At 37.2% G+C, this 19,161-nt stretch overlaps 2 protein-coding genes across 8 annotated transcripts in view; one reads left to right on the top strand and one right to left on the bottom strand.

Annotated features, from left to right (window-relative positions):
• Window positions 1–1,702, top strand: part of LOC114518384 — a 33,453-nt gene extending 31,751 nt beyond the window's left edge. For all 7 annotated transcript variants that reach the window (XM_028538363.1, XM_028538362.1, XM_028538364.1 and 4 more), the window contains one exon: window positions 574–1,702. In XM_028538363.1, the coding sequence (XP_028394164.1) occupies window positions 574–602 (29 nt within the window). In that variant the 3' untranslated portion in view covers window positions 603–1,702. The remainder of the gene's footprint in view (window positions 1–573) is intronic.
• Window positions 1,703–1,977: 275 nt separating this feature from the next.
• LOC114518307 (protein FAM13A-like) lies at window positions 1,978–19,131 on the bottom strand. Its single transcript, XM_028538281.1, has 46 exons — window positions 18,818–19,131; window positions 17,626–18,455; window positions 16,799–16,895; window positions 16,440–16,565; window positions 16,168–16,245; window positions 15,925–15,992; window positions 15,687–15,750; window positions 15,338–15,377; window positions 15,050–15,135; window positions 14,582–14,639; window positions 13,721–13,811; window positions 13,076–13,131; window positions 12,768–12,846; window positions 12,381–12,550; window positions 11,714–11,785; window positions 11,395–11,445; window positions 11,227–11,299; window positions 9,419–9,452; window positions 8,983–9,114; window positions 8,649–8,806; window positions 7,912–7,980; window positions 7,536–7,595; window positions 7,360–7,418; window positions 7,212–7,269; window positions 7,031–7,120; window positions 6,877–6,942; window positions 6,664–6,744; window positions 6,359–6,416; window positions 6,216–6,252; window positions 6,062–6,127; window positions 5,785–5,850; window positions 5,649–5,707; window positions 5,480–5,538; window positions 5,318–5,393; window positions 5,101–5,124; window positions 4,967–5,017; window positions 4,565–4,677; window positions 4,290–4,373; window positions 3,957–4,040; window positions 3,808–3,863; window positions 3,523–3,575; window positions 3,366–3,439; window positions 3,029–3,201; window positions 2,840–2,941; window positions 2,518–2,572; window positions 1,978–2,374 (listed from the first exon to the last, which is right to left on the bottom strand). The coding sequence occupies exons 2-46, from the start codon at window positions 17,674–17,676 to the stop codon at window positions 2,306–2,308; spliced, it is 3,426 nt and encodes a 1,141-aa protein (XP_028394082.1). The 5' UTR covers window positions 17,677–18,455; window positions 18,818–19,131; the 3' UTR covers window positions 1,978–2,305.
• Window positions 19,132–19,161: the final 30 nt, after the last annotated feature.

The following is a 19,161-nucleotide window of genomic DNA, read 5'->3' on the forward strand; positions in this document are numbered from 1 at the left end:
CTTGAGATGCACATTCACTTGCCCTATTGCCCAAAAATGTAAATTTTTCATGAGAAGAGCTACATTTTCCCTTTGAAATCAATCTATTTTTACTTAAAAAGCATAATATTCTATACTATTAATAGAATACTTGTGCCAAGTATTCTGTTTATTTATAAATGTTTCAGGAATATACTTGGTAGTTAAGAAACAAATTGTGCTTACACATCACAAAAAGGGCATTTAAAAAATGCTATTTTTCAAAAGCTCTCTGGGGGTAAACAGAAAAGTCTAGAACAGTGATGAGATTCTGTTCTATGTTTATATTCAGTCAGCTTAAAAATATGGAAAGCTACCCACTAACACAAAATTAAAGCCAAGTTTTTCAGCTATAACGTAAATTCACTATCAGGCAGGTGTTTGGAGACCTCCAAAGCTTCAAACTAATTACGATCGTATGAATTTTTCTCAATAGTAAATAGTTCACTGCTACATAGTTAATGTACATATAAAGTAGACAATAGTGACTCGTAGATTTATCTCGACTCAACATACCTGGCGTTGTATAATTCCATTCGATTACCTTTCCAACAGAACCGCAAAACCCCGTGAGTCCTGTTTGACGTTGATTTCATCTCGAAAAGCGAGCAACAAGTCCTCCAACCAGCAGTGAGCCCTGAACAGGTTCGGAACATGAGTTTGGGCATCGACGAAGTTGTTCAAGATTTGCAACGTCGTTATTCACGTTTCTGTGGATCCACAACGATTCAAATGGACTCGGATAGAATGATCAAGATACCGTTATCAAATAACCCAAAAGAAATCACGCGATCGTTGCAAAACTCGGTAAAAATAAAGAGATTTTAAAGACGTATTTGAGGTCCAGACTTCAGACATTGACAGAAAATTTTAATTTGGCTTTAAATTTTCGCGCACTGTCCCGCGAATTGTATACTCGTTCCAGTATCTTCACGCAAGAGCAGAGCTTATAGTCGATTAGAAGCAATGATTAGAAGAATGAATAGTTTCAGCAGAGATATATTTTTATTAGAATAATTTGCCGCAAAAGAGGGGCAATTCAATTTACACGCAAAAGTAGTCGGTTCTCTAAGAGAACGCATAGTTGAAAACAGGACCAATTTAGGCAATAGGCATTAAATCAAGCAATAGATCATGGCAAATAGATAGTAGGCAGGTATTAAACCATGTTATGGTATAGAGATAACTTTAGCAGCTAAACGTTCGTTTGTACTTTGTACACGCAATATCAAATCGCACCAAACTCACTAAGTAAAATAAGTTATGACTTTACACTAACCACGAAATAAAACGTAATATTTAACTAAATTATGACATCATAGACCTAATCAGCTACGCAGTATTTTATATGCCTTGTTTTACCAAATCCAAAAGAATTTTTCTTTTCTTTTTTGGATTCAAAAGTTAATACAATATTGCAGTGCCCTGAACAAATTTTCTTTTTATTAACTCAAGCTTTTAAACTCGTACAAGATTACGACTTATTTCAAACGAAAAACGGGCACAATTATGCGTTAGCTAACTTGGTTTATTCATGCATATAACCAAAAGTGTCAAAACCCCTTGTAAATAAAATGTTATATATATTAGAGTTATTTAGAAATTAATTTATAACAGATGTGTAACAGAATTTATGTAACAAATTGTAAAATTAAGTGAAGTAAATATTTCTCAAGGAATTTTGCTGTTCTGTGACTGGTTTTAATTCTGAGAATTTTTTGGGTATTGATTGAACATTCATAGGCAATATGGTTAAAGTTTCATCAAGCTCTAGAAAAAGATGAGGGCTGGGTCTGGGGTTATGACGTTTTTCAGATCTGGCTGGGTCGGAATGAAATTTCATCAAGTTCTGAGACTTCAAGATGTTTGAATTATTTGATTGATTCATGGGTTGACTCCATTGAAAATTTTATACGATTTCATTTGGATCAAACCCAAACATTGGATACGATAGGTGAAGTCCAAAGATTTATTGAAGTTTGAACAATATGTTTGGATGAAATTTGATAAAATACGATGGTTTAATGCGGCTAGATCAAAATGAAATACCAGATAAATAGGGATTTACGGATGATGCAGATTCCTCAAGGTGAATATGAACTTTGAAAATCATTTGTAAAATTAACCATTTATTCCCAATCGGGTAAAAATGAACCATGCAGCAGTGCCATGCCAAGAGGCTGAACTTAGTATTATATAAACTATGGTAAACTATATATATTTATACAATATTTATTACACATGTGCTAACTTCAAAACTTTCTGTATAAGGTTTTTCTCCGTGCGATTATATGGTACTGTTTCCCTGCTGTTTTGTAATAAGTGCATCCAGAAGTCGAAGACGTGCTTTGATTTTCTGGAAGAGGTCAAAAATTTTCAGTTTGACAACAAAGAATGAAACGTGCAAATTTCAAAACAACTATTGTTTTTTGTGTCGACAGTGTGTATGTAATGTAATGTGTTATGATGAAACGAACGAAATATTCATGATGGCATTACCTTGTATTCTTCATAGTCTCCCTCGTGAGAGCCTCTGTCTTCTCTTTGAACTTTTCTACGAGACAACCAAAAATGAAGTTAGAAAATTAACTGCAGTTCGAAAAACAATTACAACTACATACTCAGTGAATAATATTCAAGTTGACTCATTCAAGAGATGTTAGAGTGTTACTTAAATTTTGACTTATACACCGTTTAAGCTAAACGGGCTTGATAGCTACAGCCAGGCCCAGATGCATGTTCTTCAAACACACGAGCCTCTATAGTTTGCCATACATGACGGCCTGTAGTTGGCAGAATATCTGCGCAGTTAAACACTCACCTGCCAGTTTTCTTAGCGAAGTTGTCTTCAAAAGATTTAAGCCTTTTTCTTAGTTTCTTTTTCCGTCTTATAGCTGATGCTTGCTGTTCTAGTAGTTCATCTCTGAAACGGAACACGTGTCAAGTGAAGTCAGACACTATATCCGGAAGAGAAATAAGGCAAGGAATGATGTGATTTAGGAAACCTTACATTGAAGCTTGGTGTAATATCGCATCGGAATCTTTAGCAGTCAAAAGAGCATGTTCCCCACCAGACGTAACGTCGTCCGCACCCCCCGGGTCATCGTCGATCGGACTGTTCCCTGACTCGTCAACGGATATTGACAAGGGGGAAACTGGTGACATATCGTTTTCGAAAAGATTCTTAAAAGAATAGTGAAGTGCATAGGGTCAAGCTTATGAAACGGTAACAACGAGGTAAAAACTCATTTACGACTCTTGAAATACACAAAAAGTTCCGTTGAATACAACTGTCGAATGACTACGGTAAAGAAATACCAGAATTTTATTGTGTTTTGATCACAAACCTTGCTCGTTCTTGCCGGCAGTGATTTTGCCAATCGGGACACGGTCTCTGATGCTGTGCTACCAAGCGTATCAACTGAAAATGTTTCAGAATAAAATTTGATAATAACAAGATTATACCTATTAGCATTTTACACTTTTTAGCAATTCGAAAGATACCTTGCGATACTGTGGTCACATCGAGCTCCGTAGGTCGTTCAGGAGAGGTTTTCCTGTAAAATTATTTAAATATAAATGAGATCTGGGGTTGATTAACTGCATGCATGGGAGGAGGTTGTGGGGTGCACCCCTAGTCTAGGTCAATGGGGTGAGTGAAGGGTGCAAATTAGGGAGAATTATGTTAGAGAATTAGTATACCCCATTTCAGAAAACCGCGCTGGATCAATTCCTGATTGAGATAGGTGTAAAATTACATAAAATGGATGAATTTGCAATTTCTCTTACCTTTTGTCGGTCATACTTTTCGATTTTAAATCTAGCGGTGAGTCCGATGATTCTTTCTATAAACAACCAAAGATCGAATTGACACTCAAACAGAACCACAAAGTGTGGACACGACACAAACAAACCACAATACGGTGAGATTCACTTACCAGACTATAATTTGTAATCTTTCGTTTGATGGTTCTGTAACGATCATAGAGTGGTTTCATGATATCCTTATCTCGTTTCGTCGTCTGAAATGAGAAATAGGACACAGTATAGATCAGTCTTTGAGACTTGAAGCCGCAGTTGTAAGCTTGAAAAACTATCAAACTACAGATATGGACCCGGCAGTTAATAACGAAAAATGTGGATTGCGGTAATAAAAAAATAGTAGAGAAAGGAACGAAGTAGTCTTTCAAGGAACCTTTGAGTAACATTATCTAACAGAACTATAGTAAACACTAATTAAAATCAAAGAGCTTAACATAATTTTCCCTTACAGGTCTTCCGTATGTATTTTCATGTTGTAGTAGAGCCTTCTGGACGGCGAGTTTTTCATCTTGAAGTTGATCTCGACTCATGTCCTAAAAAATACAAGAATTCACAACATGTAAGTCATCTCGCAGCAGAACTAAAAAGACTCGGTTACAACACGGAGATCAGTGGCTGCAGCGTGCACGCGGGGGTACTTGGTTGGGGTTGTTGATCTCTAAATGTGACTAAATGCAACCATTATGCTCTCCACTAAAGCGCTGTTGCAAGATGCCAGACTTACATCGACGTTTTCTGGCCGGCTATTCGCCTCCCGCTTCTCTTTCAGTTTTCTTAGAGATATCTCCAAAGATTGCTCCACGGTGCCAGGAATTGTGGTTAGGAGCGGTTCTGCGTCTATTTAGATAACAACAAAATGCGTCTAATATGTTTCCTGCAAAGCGTAGCTATCATTCAGGCATGCATTTAGTTATTTCACCCGTTACAAAACATTTTAAACGAAGGGGGATCGAAAAGTGGTAATCGCGAGTATGATAATCCATGCATATAATTTCTCTGGCTCTGAACAGTTGAACGGCCACAAAGAAACCCTAACATGAACGAGATCAGCGGCTTTGCGCCTCCAGTGCATTATTAAGCTCAGTTGTTGAACGAGTTCATGTATATATACAGATGATATGATTACCTTTCGAAGCTGGAGGACTTTGAGTTGTGACTTCTACTGGTGTTCGCTCTCCTACATTTAAATTTATTTATTTTTTATTAAAAGAATAAAGAAACCCACGAATGCAAATGCGCATGTGCACAACACGATCTAACCTTGTATTCTTTTCTCTTTCATTTCTGTAAAAAACAAAAAAACGGGGGGTGTGATTATCAAAATTAACACAATAATGAAAAGTCAAACGAGTGTTTCAACTATGTCCTTAAACACTGCGGAGATTGGTTGTTTTTAGCTGAATTCCGTACATGTAAACATCAGTCAACACAGCGACAACATAGCTATTCGCAAAAGACAGTAGTCCAGACAAAATACCTTGAATTAACCGTTGCGTTCTGTTTAGTTCAGATAAATATTTCTTAATCGGAGCTTTGTCCTGCGCTTGAGTTGGCTAAAGAGGTACGATATTTAAACACGAATTTCAGTGAATGAAAATAAATTTGAAGTCGAGGTCGCACAGAAGTATTGTGTCCAAACCTTGTATCCATTTTCGTCTTCGAATTTTTCTTCAAAATCTCTAATTTTCTTCTTAAATGCTGAAAAAGAAATACACAAAGAGAATTGTAAGTAGCGGTATATGAACAAACCCAAGGAACAGCGGTGTTTCGAAGGTGGTCCATTTGCTTGAAAAGACTTTAACCCTTACATTTGGCGCGCTTGTATAGTTCCTTCAGTGAGGACTCTCCCTTGGGCGAGGTACTTGGCCTGGAAAGACAAAAAATAAGCGTTATCGATCAGCCTCGTGAAGGCCATTGCGTATTAGTGAAATCATTTAAACTCACTTCTTGTCCAGCCAAAAGTGATTTTCTTGTTTTGCAGGAGGAGAAGGCGGACACTCGGAAGAAAATCTGCACAGGAAATTATCAAGATGATTGAATGCAACTTGATCGTGAAGGAGGCGGTGGGTGATTACTTCAGGCAGGGGTGGATCCCTGACACCCTCATTCATGAAGAGGATAATGTTAAAAGCAGTAGCCAAATGCAAATGACCAAATTGGGCCACAGAAGGTATTACTGCCGTTAATCCGGTTCAAATCACCTCCATTAATGAAAACTTACCCACGAATATCCAAAATGCCTCTTCTTGAGCGAGGAGAAACCATGGCGTCGTCGAAAGCACAACCACTAGAAATCAGATAAAATTTCACATAACAATGCTTTATAGATTTGGTTTCAAGAATTTGAATAAAGTGGAAAAGTATAAGTCTCTCACCCATCGTATCTTTCACGAGGCGAAACCATTGGATCGTCTGAGTATAAAAAAATGGAATTCATTATGAAGAGCTGACCAGTTTTATGATCAGAGGTGAACATTTATGACAACTTGTTGGGTGGAAAGGCTTTTTCATATCCTACCTTCAGTACGCTCGCTAAGTTTATACAACTCCAGAGGCGGGACAATTGGTAAGCATTCCTGTTTAAATAAAGATAAGAACTTAACAAGAGAATAACGCCACATAAAATACCTTTTTAAAATAGTCTCAAAATTTCTGCAACGAAATGAGTTAGTTTGATATACAGTGTGATAACGGGGGTCAAGTATTTCAGATGAAAATTATTGTTGCTTTAGGCATCTTTATCATCAACGTTCCAGTTACATTAGAGCACACTTGCTTCACATCAGAATGCACGTGGTATTGTAGGAAAGCCTGGATACTTACACTTCTTTTCAAGTTGATGCTTGAGACGGGAGAGTCTCCAGTGGGTGAGTCTGATGGACAACTACCACCTTCACTGTCAAGCTATTCCAGATTAAGATTAGTTTAGATTAGATTAAGACAATACTTAAAGTGGCATGCAAGACTGATTAAAGTGTATTCCCCGGACAAGGAGGAACAATAAAATTTAACAAATACTTCCTACTTCAAAAATACCTCAATATCCCTTTCAATACCACTCTTCGGTGGCAATTCTGGCATCCCACGAACCTGTTTTCGACGCTTAAAAAACAACACAAAATCATTGCAACCTGATCATATATCCTAAAATGCAAAAAGCAAACATGATGACCCAGACTGATCTACGTACCTCGAGTTTCGATGCCATGGCGGGTGAAATCGAGTTACTTGGGGATAAATTGGGTCTCGGAGGAGGACTGGGTGGTTTTCTTGGTAATTGCTGTATTCGAAAGTTGAAATCAGATATTAAAAACATGTTAAGAAAATTAATGGAATGAATTTCAACGCCACAAAGCTGGTTTCAAATTTACCTTCAAATCAGACTTGACTTCGGGATCTGCCGTTCTCATGTCGATCTTAACCGGTTTACTAAAAACCAATCGAAGGTTAACAATGTTTAAAACAATGTGATAATTGAGTCGCATTTAATTTTTTTTTTTTTAAATGTTTTAGTTCTACCTTTTGCGAAACGATGGTGGCCTTCTACGACGAGGAAGGGGCGCTCTGTGTAAGGTCAACTAAAAAAAAACACTTTCAAATATAGACGTCTAAATTTGTCATATAATATGCAAGACGTGCAGATCTTATTTGCCTACGAATGATAATTTCTGGCTATGATACAAAGACAGACTTACACATGAAAGAACTCCTGAAGTCTTCAACGTAGATAAATCCAAATCCTTCAATTCATTTGGCTAAAACGTAAAACAGCCCTTCAGCAAATTCACTATAGTAGATTAGGGGGGGGGGGCATTAGGAGGGGGTATTGGGAGAGGGGTGGCGATGCTTGTGGTGGGAGAGAGCTTAGCCTACGAACGCTAGAACGCTTGAAATATCTCATTAGAGATTGAGGAGACATTGTCTTGCAAATGATGAACAATCATTCTTCCCCAAAACAAATACATTGTTCTGCAAACTATCAAAACTATGAGATTATAAACAGACACCCAGGAACAATGGTAAATACATCATCCAACAGACAAAGACAGATTAACAGCAGGATATTCACACCTCGTTATAATCGTTGTTCAAAGACTTCTCCTTCTTTGTAGATAATCCTTCGGCTGAATCGTAATCAACCTAAGAATAGACAACGGGAGATTCCAAGACTCTGGTTTAGGTCAACGGTATTTATACCTCATGTCACCTTCCGCCGCATTATAATGCTATAACATTCATTATATGGCAAAAGCCTCTATTCTGATTGGTTGACGCGCGGTCCGGACCGTGGTCCGTATATTCCGTAACCGGACCAGTATCCCGGATGTCTCATGCAGTTCAGCCATATAATAAACTGATTATTGACATCGCTTGTTCGGTTTGTACTGTGAAATATCAGACCGAGGTTTTGAATATACCCCTTCAGTTGAGGTAACCAGCCTGATTCATAAAACTAGCATGATTCCAGGGGGCATTCGCAACTGTATGATGCCGGCCAGGCAAATTTAGAAATTTGAGTTTTAAAAGACGTTGCAGGATTGACAGAACAACAAACACAGAAGAAACACGATTAACTGTGTGTTGTCAACTGCATGAAGTCTTCGCCTACACTATTTATGACATCTTATTTGATTTTAAAAAGTAGTAAAAAAAGGTAAAAAAAGCTATTTTGTTCCACAGAATTGTCCTATTTTCTAGGTCTCTGTCATTAAAAATCTCACACAGACTTTCTATGCCAACAAAACGGTAATCTGGGGTAATATGGTAAATCCGATAATTTGGGCCTAGTATGTAAATGGTCAACATACCACGTTGATCATAAGAGGTTGTCTGCCCTCCATGTCCATTTGTCTTGAGCGATGCTGGCGTTTTGGCGACCTGACCACACCCTGGTCTGGCTCTTGGTCTGACTTATGTTTATACCGTATTTCTGAACTTTTTACACCGTCCGTTTCATCCGCGGGACCTGCATGTTTAAACAAGGAACGAACTTCATTTAATTAATTATGTATATAAAGAAAGACTTAAAATCGATAAAGTAACATTTGATCATTTTGTAAGGTGGGGGGTTTCCAACCGTTTTGGTAGTAAAAATTCGAGAATATTTTCTATAAATAATAAATACTTCACACTTAACCGTACCCTCGTTATTGGATAAAATCTTTGCATTTTCCTGAGAGGATTTTGAACCGCGTCTTTTCTTTCGTTTTTGAGATCTCGTAATTGTATCATCAGGCGAAAGCAACTCGGGGATCTTTGGGGGAACTGGAGGGGCTGCAATAACAATAGTTGATATGTAAGGCTATGTGGGACCGGTTGTGTCAAACAAGTTCACAATTTTTAAACTATCCAGTAAATTTTAAGTACCAAAATCTCCTATTGCGATTAACTAAAATCCTAATTAACTACTTTTCCACAAACGACTAATTGTCTAAATATACAACAAACTTGTTTTTACTTATCAATAACTATAAGTCATTAATACAATAATTGATCTATTTCATTCTATTCGGTATTCATGTCTTCTTTCAGACTTCCATGCACAATAATTATTATTTTATTCAGATAGACAAAATACCTTCTTCACTCGGCGAATCCAATTTATCGGACTCCTGCGTTTAAAAACAAAATCGAAATTAATTCTCAATTCTTTCTCATGCCCAGCCAGTTTATTTTAACCACAAGCTGCCATAGTTTGTGTTTGGACGACCCCAAAAAGAAAAAAAACACAATTAAGACTTTCCGCCTTTCTTCTTTAAGTACTTCAGACACAAACCAAGATAATTTATCGTGAAATATAATATTATTTTGGCGTCCATGTTATTTTTTAGGAGTACAAATTGTAGTACACGTTCATTTCTCACTGCTATGCTTGACAAAAACCTCAAGCGAAGAGCGAAGCCGTGAAATTCTCGTGAATGTTGAACTGATACAACACGAGTAACAATGTTTCGCGATGAAAAACAATGAAACTTGTAATCGACGATAAGAAGTTACAATTACAAGTCGCATTACACGACGGTTTGCGGTTTCAAAGTTAATAATGCATTTCGTGGTATCGCCTGATACCACTCATAGCCATGTGTGAAATTAAAAACAACAATTGAATATTGAAAAACATGTTTTTTACATTTATAATTAACTGCTTTTAAGCTGGAAACAATGTTTATATCGTCGTATACGTTCTTAATTATGGACTGCGTTCTCAATTATGAACTTTAAAACAAAAGGGAATGCGACATTTTGCAGATTATCTTTTGTTTTTACCGCATTGCTCAAAGTAAACGAGACGTTTAAAACAGGCCTAAGGAGATTTCTGATGTATGGTGCAACGGTCATGCGCCCAGCATGTTACTTGAGCGCTTTGAAACGGCCTATTAAGGTAATAAACAGAATAATCAACATCAGGAATCTTATATAACCAGGGAGCAGCGTGGCAGCGTCTTCAAATAACTTAGCATGAATCAAATGTGGTATCAACCTCGTACCCAGGGTCTTTTCTCTGTGCTCAATAAAACAACTGTCTAAAATAGACAAAACACTTCTCGATGTTTCGACCTGAGAGCCTTCGCCAGGACTCAGGGGAGTTAGTATGATACTTATTCTCCTGACGAAGACCCTCAGGTCGAAACATCGAAAAGTGTTTTGTGTATTTTAGGCAGTTGTTATACCACATTTGATGCTAAGTTATTAGGAATCTTACATATAGTTATTTCTTGCGTGACAACTTTCCAATTTAATTTCCATCTAAATCATTTCTTGTTTATAAACAACCGCGTGTTGTTTAATCCCATACGAACTTTCATTTAAAAGATAACACTATCTAGATTATGAATGTTTGGCTTCATGATACGAGCAACCCTATCTATCAACCCCGCTACGATATTACAGAAAACTATCCATATTGGACTTTGAAAACAAATTTCCCGATCGTTTGGGATATTGTTTTCGCGTTTTTGTAATTCAGAGAAAGAAGACAACAATGACTTATAAACAGCTATATGGAAACGAAAAACTAGAACTGTAAGTGCACAAATGATAATAGGAGTGAAATGCTTTCATTTGTTGAATATTATTTATATTTACATGTCACTATATGAAAGTGTCTGATATAATCTTGAACTGGAACTGAACTGATTAAACTGTGCTCAAAAAGTGCTTCGCCTGCTTATTGTCCTGGGTTTAGCGCTTAAGTTTTACAAAGGAAACGAATGATCGAATAGGCAGCGTTCAATACAAGAGTGGACTGCAAGGGGTCAGTTTCCTCATTTTGGTGTATGTCGGAGACGAGTTCGCGAGGGCTTATTGTTGAATGTCGCAGATTCGCACAAAATAAATCGCAATTTTTGCCAAAATCATTGGATGCTTCGCATGTGAAGAACCTACCTCGCTGGTGGATGTCAGATTGTGTCCAAACAAATGTTCTTTGATGCTTTCTTTAATTGTTCTCTCCATGAACCTGGTGAGTTAAGAAAATCACACGGCAAATATAAATTGTGTCCAAATTACAGAACCCTATATAAAATTATAATATCTTGATATTCAACAACTTACTCTTTCCTTGATTTGGGCGAAGATCCTCCCATCTTAGGACTTGATGCCTCCCTAAGTTTAAAAAACCCGAAGCTACGGTTAGTATGGGTGTACTCGGGCAATTTAAAAAAGACTTGGGCAGAATAGCTCCAAGCTCTTCTCTAAAAGAGCTGTGCATTTGAGGGGTATGTACAACAATCTTGTTTCTGGACCAGCGCGCAATAGGTTGCGTTATCCAGTATTTTTTGCAGATCAGTGTTTAGGTTAGCCTGCGGATGGGCGAACTATGCCAGGTGAGATTGGGGTGTGCGCCAGAATTGAGCCAAAGATTAGTTCTTACCCATTTGGTTTTTGCCAGCATGGCGAATTTGATCGTATGTATGGTTCTGCCTCTTCCGAAGAAAGATCATAACTATAAAAATATTAATATTCTTGTACGTTTGCATGGTGACAATCGATAAGTACGATTGCACTGATGAAGGCCCGGGTTAACGGACCTTAATTACTTATAAAAATAATGTACGAAATAAATACAAAATATGAACCACAATTCATAATTTCACTTTTTGTCTCGCAAGTTTAATCATATCAAACATCCACGAATATAAAGAATCTGAATATAAAGCTCTCTGAATTCAAAACTACCAGCTTGCTCAATTTCTGTTTTTTAAAATTCCCGTTTTATTATAGCGATATAGCTAATAAGTCATAGTACTAGCAAAATTCCTGGGGGCTGGTTGTATGAAAGCCGTATAGCGCTGTCCACCGGATAGTGCTTTTTTTCAATCGCTTTAAAATCGCCCGTTGTTGGATATAACTTTGATTAAATCTTAGTATCACTAAATCGAGGGTTTTTGTTCCAAAGCTGAAATTTTATTGCTTTTCAAGCATTTTTAGAACGGTTGAAAAAATCACTATCCGGTGGATAGCGCTATCCAACTCTCAAACAACTGGCCCCTGACGTGTTATTGATTTCTTAATGAAGCACGAAGGAAAGCGGTACTAACATTGTTGAATTGCGTATGGCTTCTCTTTGGGTTTTGCTGACCGAAGCATAAATATGATTCTCGATTTTAAGTTTGGGTTCATCGCCGATAACCAGAGTATTATCGTCGCCTAGACGGTACTCAGCGTAAGGACTGATCATCTCTTGTGTCTCGTTGGATGGCGACGATGTCTAGACAACAATAACACGAAATACTTTATCAAAATAAACCAAGATTTCAAAACACGCGAGCGAAACAGAACTCGCTCATACGTCCTACAGTGTTTTCTAAGAAAACCTGCTATAGTAAAAAAGTTTCGAGAAATTTGAAGGCCCTCACTCGCCTTAAACACATCCGTTACCTGCCACTGTTATTATTTCAACATTCATATATCCATCATTACCCTACCTTGTCCCTGCGTCCTTTCAATTTCTTATGCTGTTCATAAGGTATTGGCGTCGCTGGAGGACCGGTGAAACTGCTGTCTCTACACGAGAAATGAAGAAATACAAACAGATGGAGCGACTTCCCATATCCACACCGCACGTATATACATATATATTGCATGCATATACACGCTATAGCCTCGACGACTGAGTGCTGATTTCCTGTGTGGGTAGTGATTCACAGAAATGATGCGAAAAAAACGTACCACGAGACAATACCACAACAAAGAAATGGGGAATGTTTAGCGCCCTGCTATTTTCGTATCATACCTCGCCTCTTGTACTTGAATGAAATTAGCAAGCGATGGCGGTTCCTCGTCTTTATCCTAATGAAGGTAATATCATCGTGGTTTTATTATTATGAGATAAACCAGCCTATCGCCTGTATTCAAAAAGTTCATTCGCACTCACACGGACTCACACTGCGACATAGAAATTGTTATCGCCAATTACCAATTGTAATTAACAATGTTAAAAGCCTTTCTTAATCAATGGAAAAATTCAAGGCTAGACGCTAAAAATCGAGTTGTTATTCGAACGAAAACACCGCCATGGAAGTGTTATGAGAAGGTCTTCCACTTAATGAAAGGGTTTGAGCGAGCTCTTAGATATACAGGAGTAAGTCTTTATTAGTCTAGGGTTTGCAAGACGTCCGTTTTTTCCCTGTTTATCTGTTTCTTCAGACTTGTCTCAGTTGTCTGACTCTAGAGTGAACAGTCCTCGCGGTAGAGGGTAAAAAATTCACACAGACGGAAACTTCGAGTTTTCATTTTGAAGATCGGACCAGGGGAGATTTTGAAAATATTAGTACGACTACAAGTGGTTCCTGTTTCCAAGAGCCGCTAGATTCCATTCGGTGCATCAATTTCTACATGCAACTTAGGAGTATCTACTGTACGTTGAAATATTTCCCACCTTAAAAATCATGTTGTAGTTATCGATAAACATTAAGACGATACTGTTGGTAACTGATTGCTCCCGGAATCCTTCAATGCCGTCACTGCATCTGGTAAATAAGGAAAACAAAGTTAACAAACGAAACCACTTTAGATGATATTGAACCAACCGCCAGGCCACTATTGATAGCCCGAGATATCCCAGAAGATGAGGTGTCCAGTTCAATATTGCGGTCTGTGACGCGCGTTGCAGACCACAATAAAGGCGGTGTTAAGGTCTAATTCACCTCTGACGTGTAATGGATGTAGTGTATCATCGATAAAGCAATACTCAATTGGCTTCAGTGTATTTGCTGCCCATATTCATTGCAAGTCAACAGACTATTAAACATCTATCAGAAGTGAATTGGATCCAACAAAATTGGATCGCGTGAACAGACCTTAAGACTATGCAACTTTCCTTGCAACTTGCAAGGCAATTCTACTCCTGAGGCATCTAAAGTTGTCAAATACAAACATTTCTTACGATCTGCTAACGTTTTCTTAGCATTTCGAACACTCTTTACAAATTAACATCCCTCAAAATTAGAAATGCATCGCAAGTCGCAAGGAAAGTTGCATAGTGTAACACCGCCTTAAGGATCTGGACACAAAAAATTTGATCTTGATTATTTGGTCGATATTTTCTTTAGTGGTTTATGGTTTTCATATTAATAAAAAAGACGACGTTCACAAATTGATAGAATTTGATCGTTTGTAATTCGCACAGTACCACATACTGTAAAATCATTCCTCGAATACCGTAATAGCCTTTGAACAATGGAAAACTGACTTTTACTTGCCAAAATGCATTCGGAACGCGTTAAAACACGACAAATACCTGAATAGATTCGGTGAAAAGACGATCGCTAAAGCGTTTGCGTTCATCTTGTTTGAATCTAAAACAAACATAAACTGTCATAAAATTTTGATTCTCAAAAGTTCACAGCACAAAGATATTTGCTTTGGTCCGCGAGGAAGAGGTCGAAAGGGGGAAGGGGAGAGAGGTGGGGTCCTATCGTATGACAACCAATGAACTCTAATACAATTGGAACTCGATACACGTATGTAGTTACTTCAAAATTCACTGGCACATAGTACATATACACTGACACCCTACAGTAGTAATCCCAGGAACTATACCAGTATGCAGTTCTCAGTGCTGAGAGTATTTTACGTTGCAAATACTCCGTACACTTATGAACCATACACGTACCCCATACACGTACCTATTACCACCCTGTAAATGTACTTACATAACTACCCTGATCACCAAAGCCAGCTAGCACACACCACATCTATGACTTACCCTGATGCAAAGACATATGAACCAAAAAACGGCAAAGAAACTTCAGTAGTTTTCTTCTTGGCTCTGGCAACTTCCCAGCCAAATCTCTATATAAGCATCAGAATATTGCTGGGTGATTCTCTGGTCACACACGTGACAATGCTATTCTATTTTGTTACATGCAAAATACGAAGGCTGAAGAAACAGCAAATTGTCACATGTGTGACCAGAGAATCACCATGCCGATGATATTGCAAATACATTATATGCATCATCTAGCAAGAGATAAAATTTTAAACTGAATCGTACCTCATGCGAACACAACATTCATCCTTGTCTGAATGATATTCTAAGAAAAGACAATTAATTTGTTAATTTGACACAACAGCCAGTGGTTAGTTTGCTATGTTGAATGGTTGGTGAGAAAAGAATCAATCAAGTTTCAAATTTATGAAACAATGCACTTCAACTCTCAATACCTGCCACTGTGCAGTATGCACCTGGGCATGAAATTGGCTGGTTTAACTGCATACAAATTAATGTACATAATTTGTTTAGCTTTTAGCCATAGTTGAGCTCAAAATAGGTAAGAAATCTATAGATTCATCAAACAATGATTATAACTAAGAGTTTTGACAATGATACAACAATCTTTTACCTTTGTGAACTTGCATGAATGCTTTCATAAAATTATTTGGAATCAATGGTTCTGGTAGCTCTCTCTGTAAGACAAACAAAACTGTTTTAAACTAGACCATTATTTTGAAAACTCATATAGATAGAAACGAAATCCATTAGGCAGAACAAATATATGAACACTTATTGCATTGAGCTTTAGTTCTAACAACTTTCGCTAGTAAACATCTGTCAAACGAAAAAATATCATGGAACTATACCAAAAACATTTTCATCAGTCCTGCAACAGACATAACATCACCACTATTTTCTAAATTAGCATCACCATCTTAAAAAAAATGAAAAAGACATTATTTTGTGTTCCAACATTCTCCTGAATATGTCAAACCAGGAACATGGGTGTGAGAATACAGCCCTTAATTTTCAAGGCAAATTTAAACTAACAGATGAACTAAATTACATTCTTGAGGCATGAAAGAAAGTGTACTATGCATGAAACCTACCTTTATCAAAGTCCGACTTCAATTTCTCCATAACTTTTGCATTTCCATTGACACGAAATATTCCCTCTTGTTTCATTCCTGTACAAAAAAATGATAGTTGGATATTATAGAATGTTAGTTTGAACAGTGCTGGAGTCTTCAAGAGGTATAACATGGCTTAAAAATAATTAAAAAATCATTACGACCTGATGTGTTCTGCAGCAGATCAAATTTGCTAAGCCCCTCAGGATGATTGATCTATTTACACTACAAGGATCATTAGGACAACTTACCATAACAAACAATGTATTCAGTGATTCTCTCCAGCACATAAGGTATTTCACTGTTCTCTGAATTTCTCTGTAACAATTCATCAAGCGCAACGCCAAATGTCTTCGGTGGATTAAGAGCCGTATTACCTTGTAAAATCGAAATCAGAGGAAATTTATAAACATTAATATTCATGTTTCATGAAACATGGACCAATATTACCGCAGGTGGCTAAAATTGACCCTAATATAGGCTTTTCATTTCTATTTAGTCTAGTTTTCGGCCTTGTTCTCACTGCTTGGACCCACCTGAAAATTATCGATTCATTTTGAAGTGGTAAGAGCGAAGAAAAATTTCCAAATAAATCAGCAAAATGACTCACCCTCATGCTTTCGCTTGCTCATTGGAGACCTTATCATCTTTTTCATTTTCGCCATTTGCTCTTCGATACCACTTCGTGCTGAACTATTTGAGCTTTCCTATAAACAAAAACAGACATGAAATTCTAAGAACAGCGGCTGTGGACAAGAGCCACAAAGGTCACAGGTTCAAATCTCATAGCAGACGGGATCTATCAACTTGGTTCTAACCCGACTAACAACACAATAGTCACACTTGGGAAGAGTGAAATTACAAAAAAAGGGTGACATCCTTCTTATACATATATTATGTTGAAGAAAAAAGAATTCCCATAAACTGAGCAAGCTTCTGAAGTTTTTTTTTAACTTCAGTTTCAGAACAAGCTTTACATACACTATTTTCTTTGCCTCATTTCAATAATTAACAGTAAAGTAAGATAAAAAATTGTATTGACAAATTTTCAATGCACTTCCTCTAACACAATGACACATACTAAAAGATAGCACATATTGGCTGTCTACTGCAGTTTTCTACTCCATCTGACACCAGACAGGTTCACTTTGGTGAAAGAGAACTACATTTTATTTGGCAGCACTTGTAAAACCAGTTATGTAACTGGATCCACCTGCTTGGTATTTTTTTAATCCCTCTAATGGCAAACAAGCGTGTTTGCTCATGTTGTTTGTACAGGAAAAAGAATTGTAATAGAATTGTCTGGGGCCTTTACTTGAAATTTTGAGCTTTCAGCTGCAAACCACGCAATTTTATCATACAATAATCCATATCTGACTTAAATTTTGCAACACTGCACTAAATTTCAGACAAACAAATACAATTACTTGATCTTACCGATTTCTGAAACTTTTCGACAGAGTAGCTTGGACTTCTCAAATATTTCATCTCTCCATCATTATATCCTCATATGATGATCAGTAAGTTCAATATAAGTATTGCCTTTAAATCTTGTGTCACACAAAAGGCCCACTAGTTAACGGTTGAATAATTGAGCAATTAAAGTCCAAGAATACTACCACAGCTGTCAATTAGGGCTACCAAATTGCCTTTCTTACACAGGCACACTTTAGAGACACTTTTCTTGAATATTTTGTAAAGCCTTTTGAACTTGTAGTTACACGATCACACAAAAGTTTTGCATATACAATATATATGCAACCTAAATGCTATTCATACAAACAGCTGTACATAAACTCTCCACAGAAATATCCCAGACTGGTATGCGTATATATATATATATACAATATATACACTATATTATATCAAGCTCTTTGCCTCTTCAAATTTGGTATCTATACACAGATAAATTTCAAGCCAAAATTTCAAGGAGTTGGATGCCAATATACGAATACTGCCAAACTCACAAAAGTCGTATAAAACCACTTTTATATAAAAACCAATTCCTTCCTTGAAAGTGCTTTAACACATCAGATTTCTCTCAAGGCCGTATATTTGTGCAGTTCATCCTTGCATTGGAAGTCATCGATTTACACGATTCTTGCTTAAAAACCATTGTGATAGGAAATACTTTAAAGTGGGAACATTCAAAACATGCTTCTCTAGTTGCCAAAACAAACTCGAATTGGAACGAAATCAGATTACAACTAGCGACCAATTAACCAAAGCCGCGGTTTCCTTGAAAACTAAGGCAGCTTTTAAAAATTCTGCAAAAAAATAATAAAGATTTAGCGCGTTTCCAAGGCGTTTGACAATGTGCTATAAACGTAATAAAGTATGACAGATCAATGAGAATAGGCAACGAGAAAGTCATCCTGTCCGGGCCTTCGCACATCACTTTATAGGTTTATCGAATTCCTTTGATATGCGCAAAGCTGACTTTCTATTTAATAAAAACACACTGCAAAACAAGCTGACTGGCCTACAAACTCGAATCCTTACAAATGCTAGTTTCTACGATATAATTATACATACAGGTGTTTCAGTTTCACAGACTCTCAGACAAAACACTACACAATGCCTGATGTTTAACATACGAAATAATCCCCAATGGGACAATTAGTTTTACCTGAGCTTTTAAGTAACCTCGTTCCTCGCTGAAAACCAAAATACAATAAAGCAAAACCACAAGCAAACCCAACTTCAGCGTCGACTCAGTTCAGAGATGTAACTTTATACGCTGTTCGTTGTTGCACAGAGCTCGACTTTTGGCTGGGAAAAATCTAGCGAATCTTCGATTACCCTTCTCCAATTTCCAGCTACAGTTACTTAAATAGAAGGACTTTCCCTTCGAAGTGAAACGAAAACAAAACGATGCTCCAAAACGTGTATATTATCCAATTTCAAAATGTAAACAAGTATCACGAGTTGCCAGCCATAATGCATGAGCTCTACTTGAACAGGTAGGCCGAT

Source organism: Dendronephthya gigantea, unplaced genomic scaffold (genome assembly GCF_004324835.1).
Source record: "Dendronephthya gigantea isolate DGI-Jeju-01 unplaced genomic scaffold, DenGig_1.0 000010F, whole genome shotgun sequence".
NCBI classification, from domain to species: domain Eukaryota; kingdom Metazoa; phylum Cnidaria; class Anthozoa; order Malacalcyonacea; family Nephtheidae; genus Dendronephthya; species Dendronephthya gigantea.

Bases quoted from the DNA above. Each gene is read 5' to 3' on its own strand.
- LOC114518307 (XM_028538281.1), bottom strand. From the start codon at position 17,676: ATGAAATATTTGAGAAGTCCAAGCTACTCTGTCGAAAAGTTTCAGAAA. The intron at 16,246-16,439 runs GTAAGTTGTCCT...TTTTTTGTACAG, and splicing joins TGAATACATTGTTTGTTATG to GAATGAAACAAGAGGGAATA. The intron at 5,125-5,317 runs GTATTTTGTCTG...TGTTTTTTACAG, and splicing joins AACGCAACGGTTAATTCAAG to AAATGAAAGAGAAAAGAATA.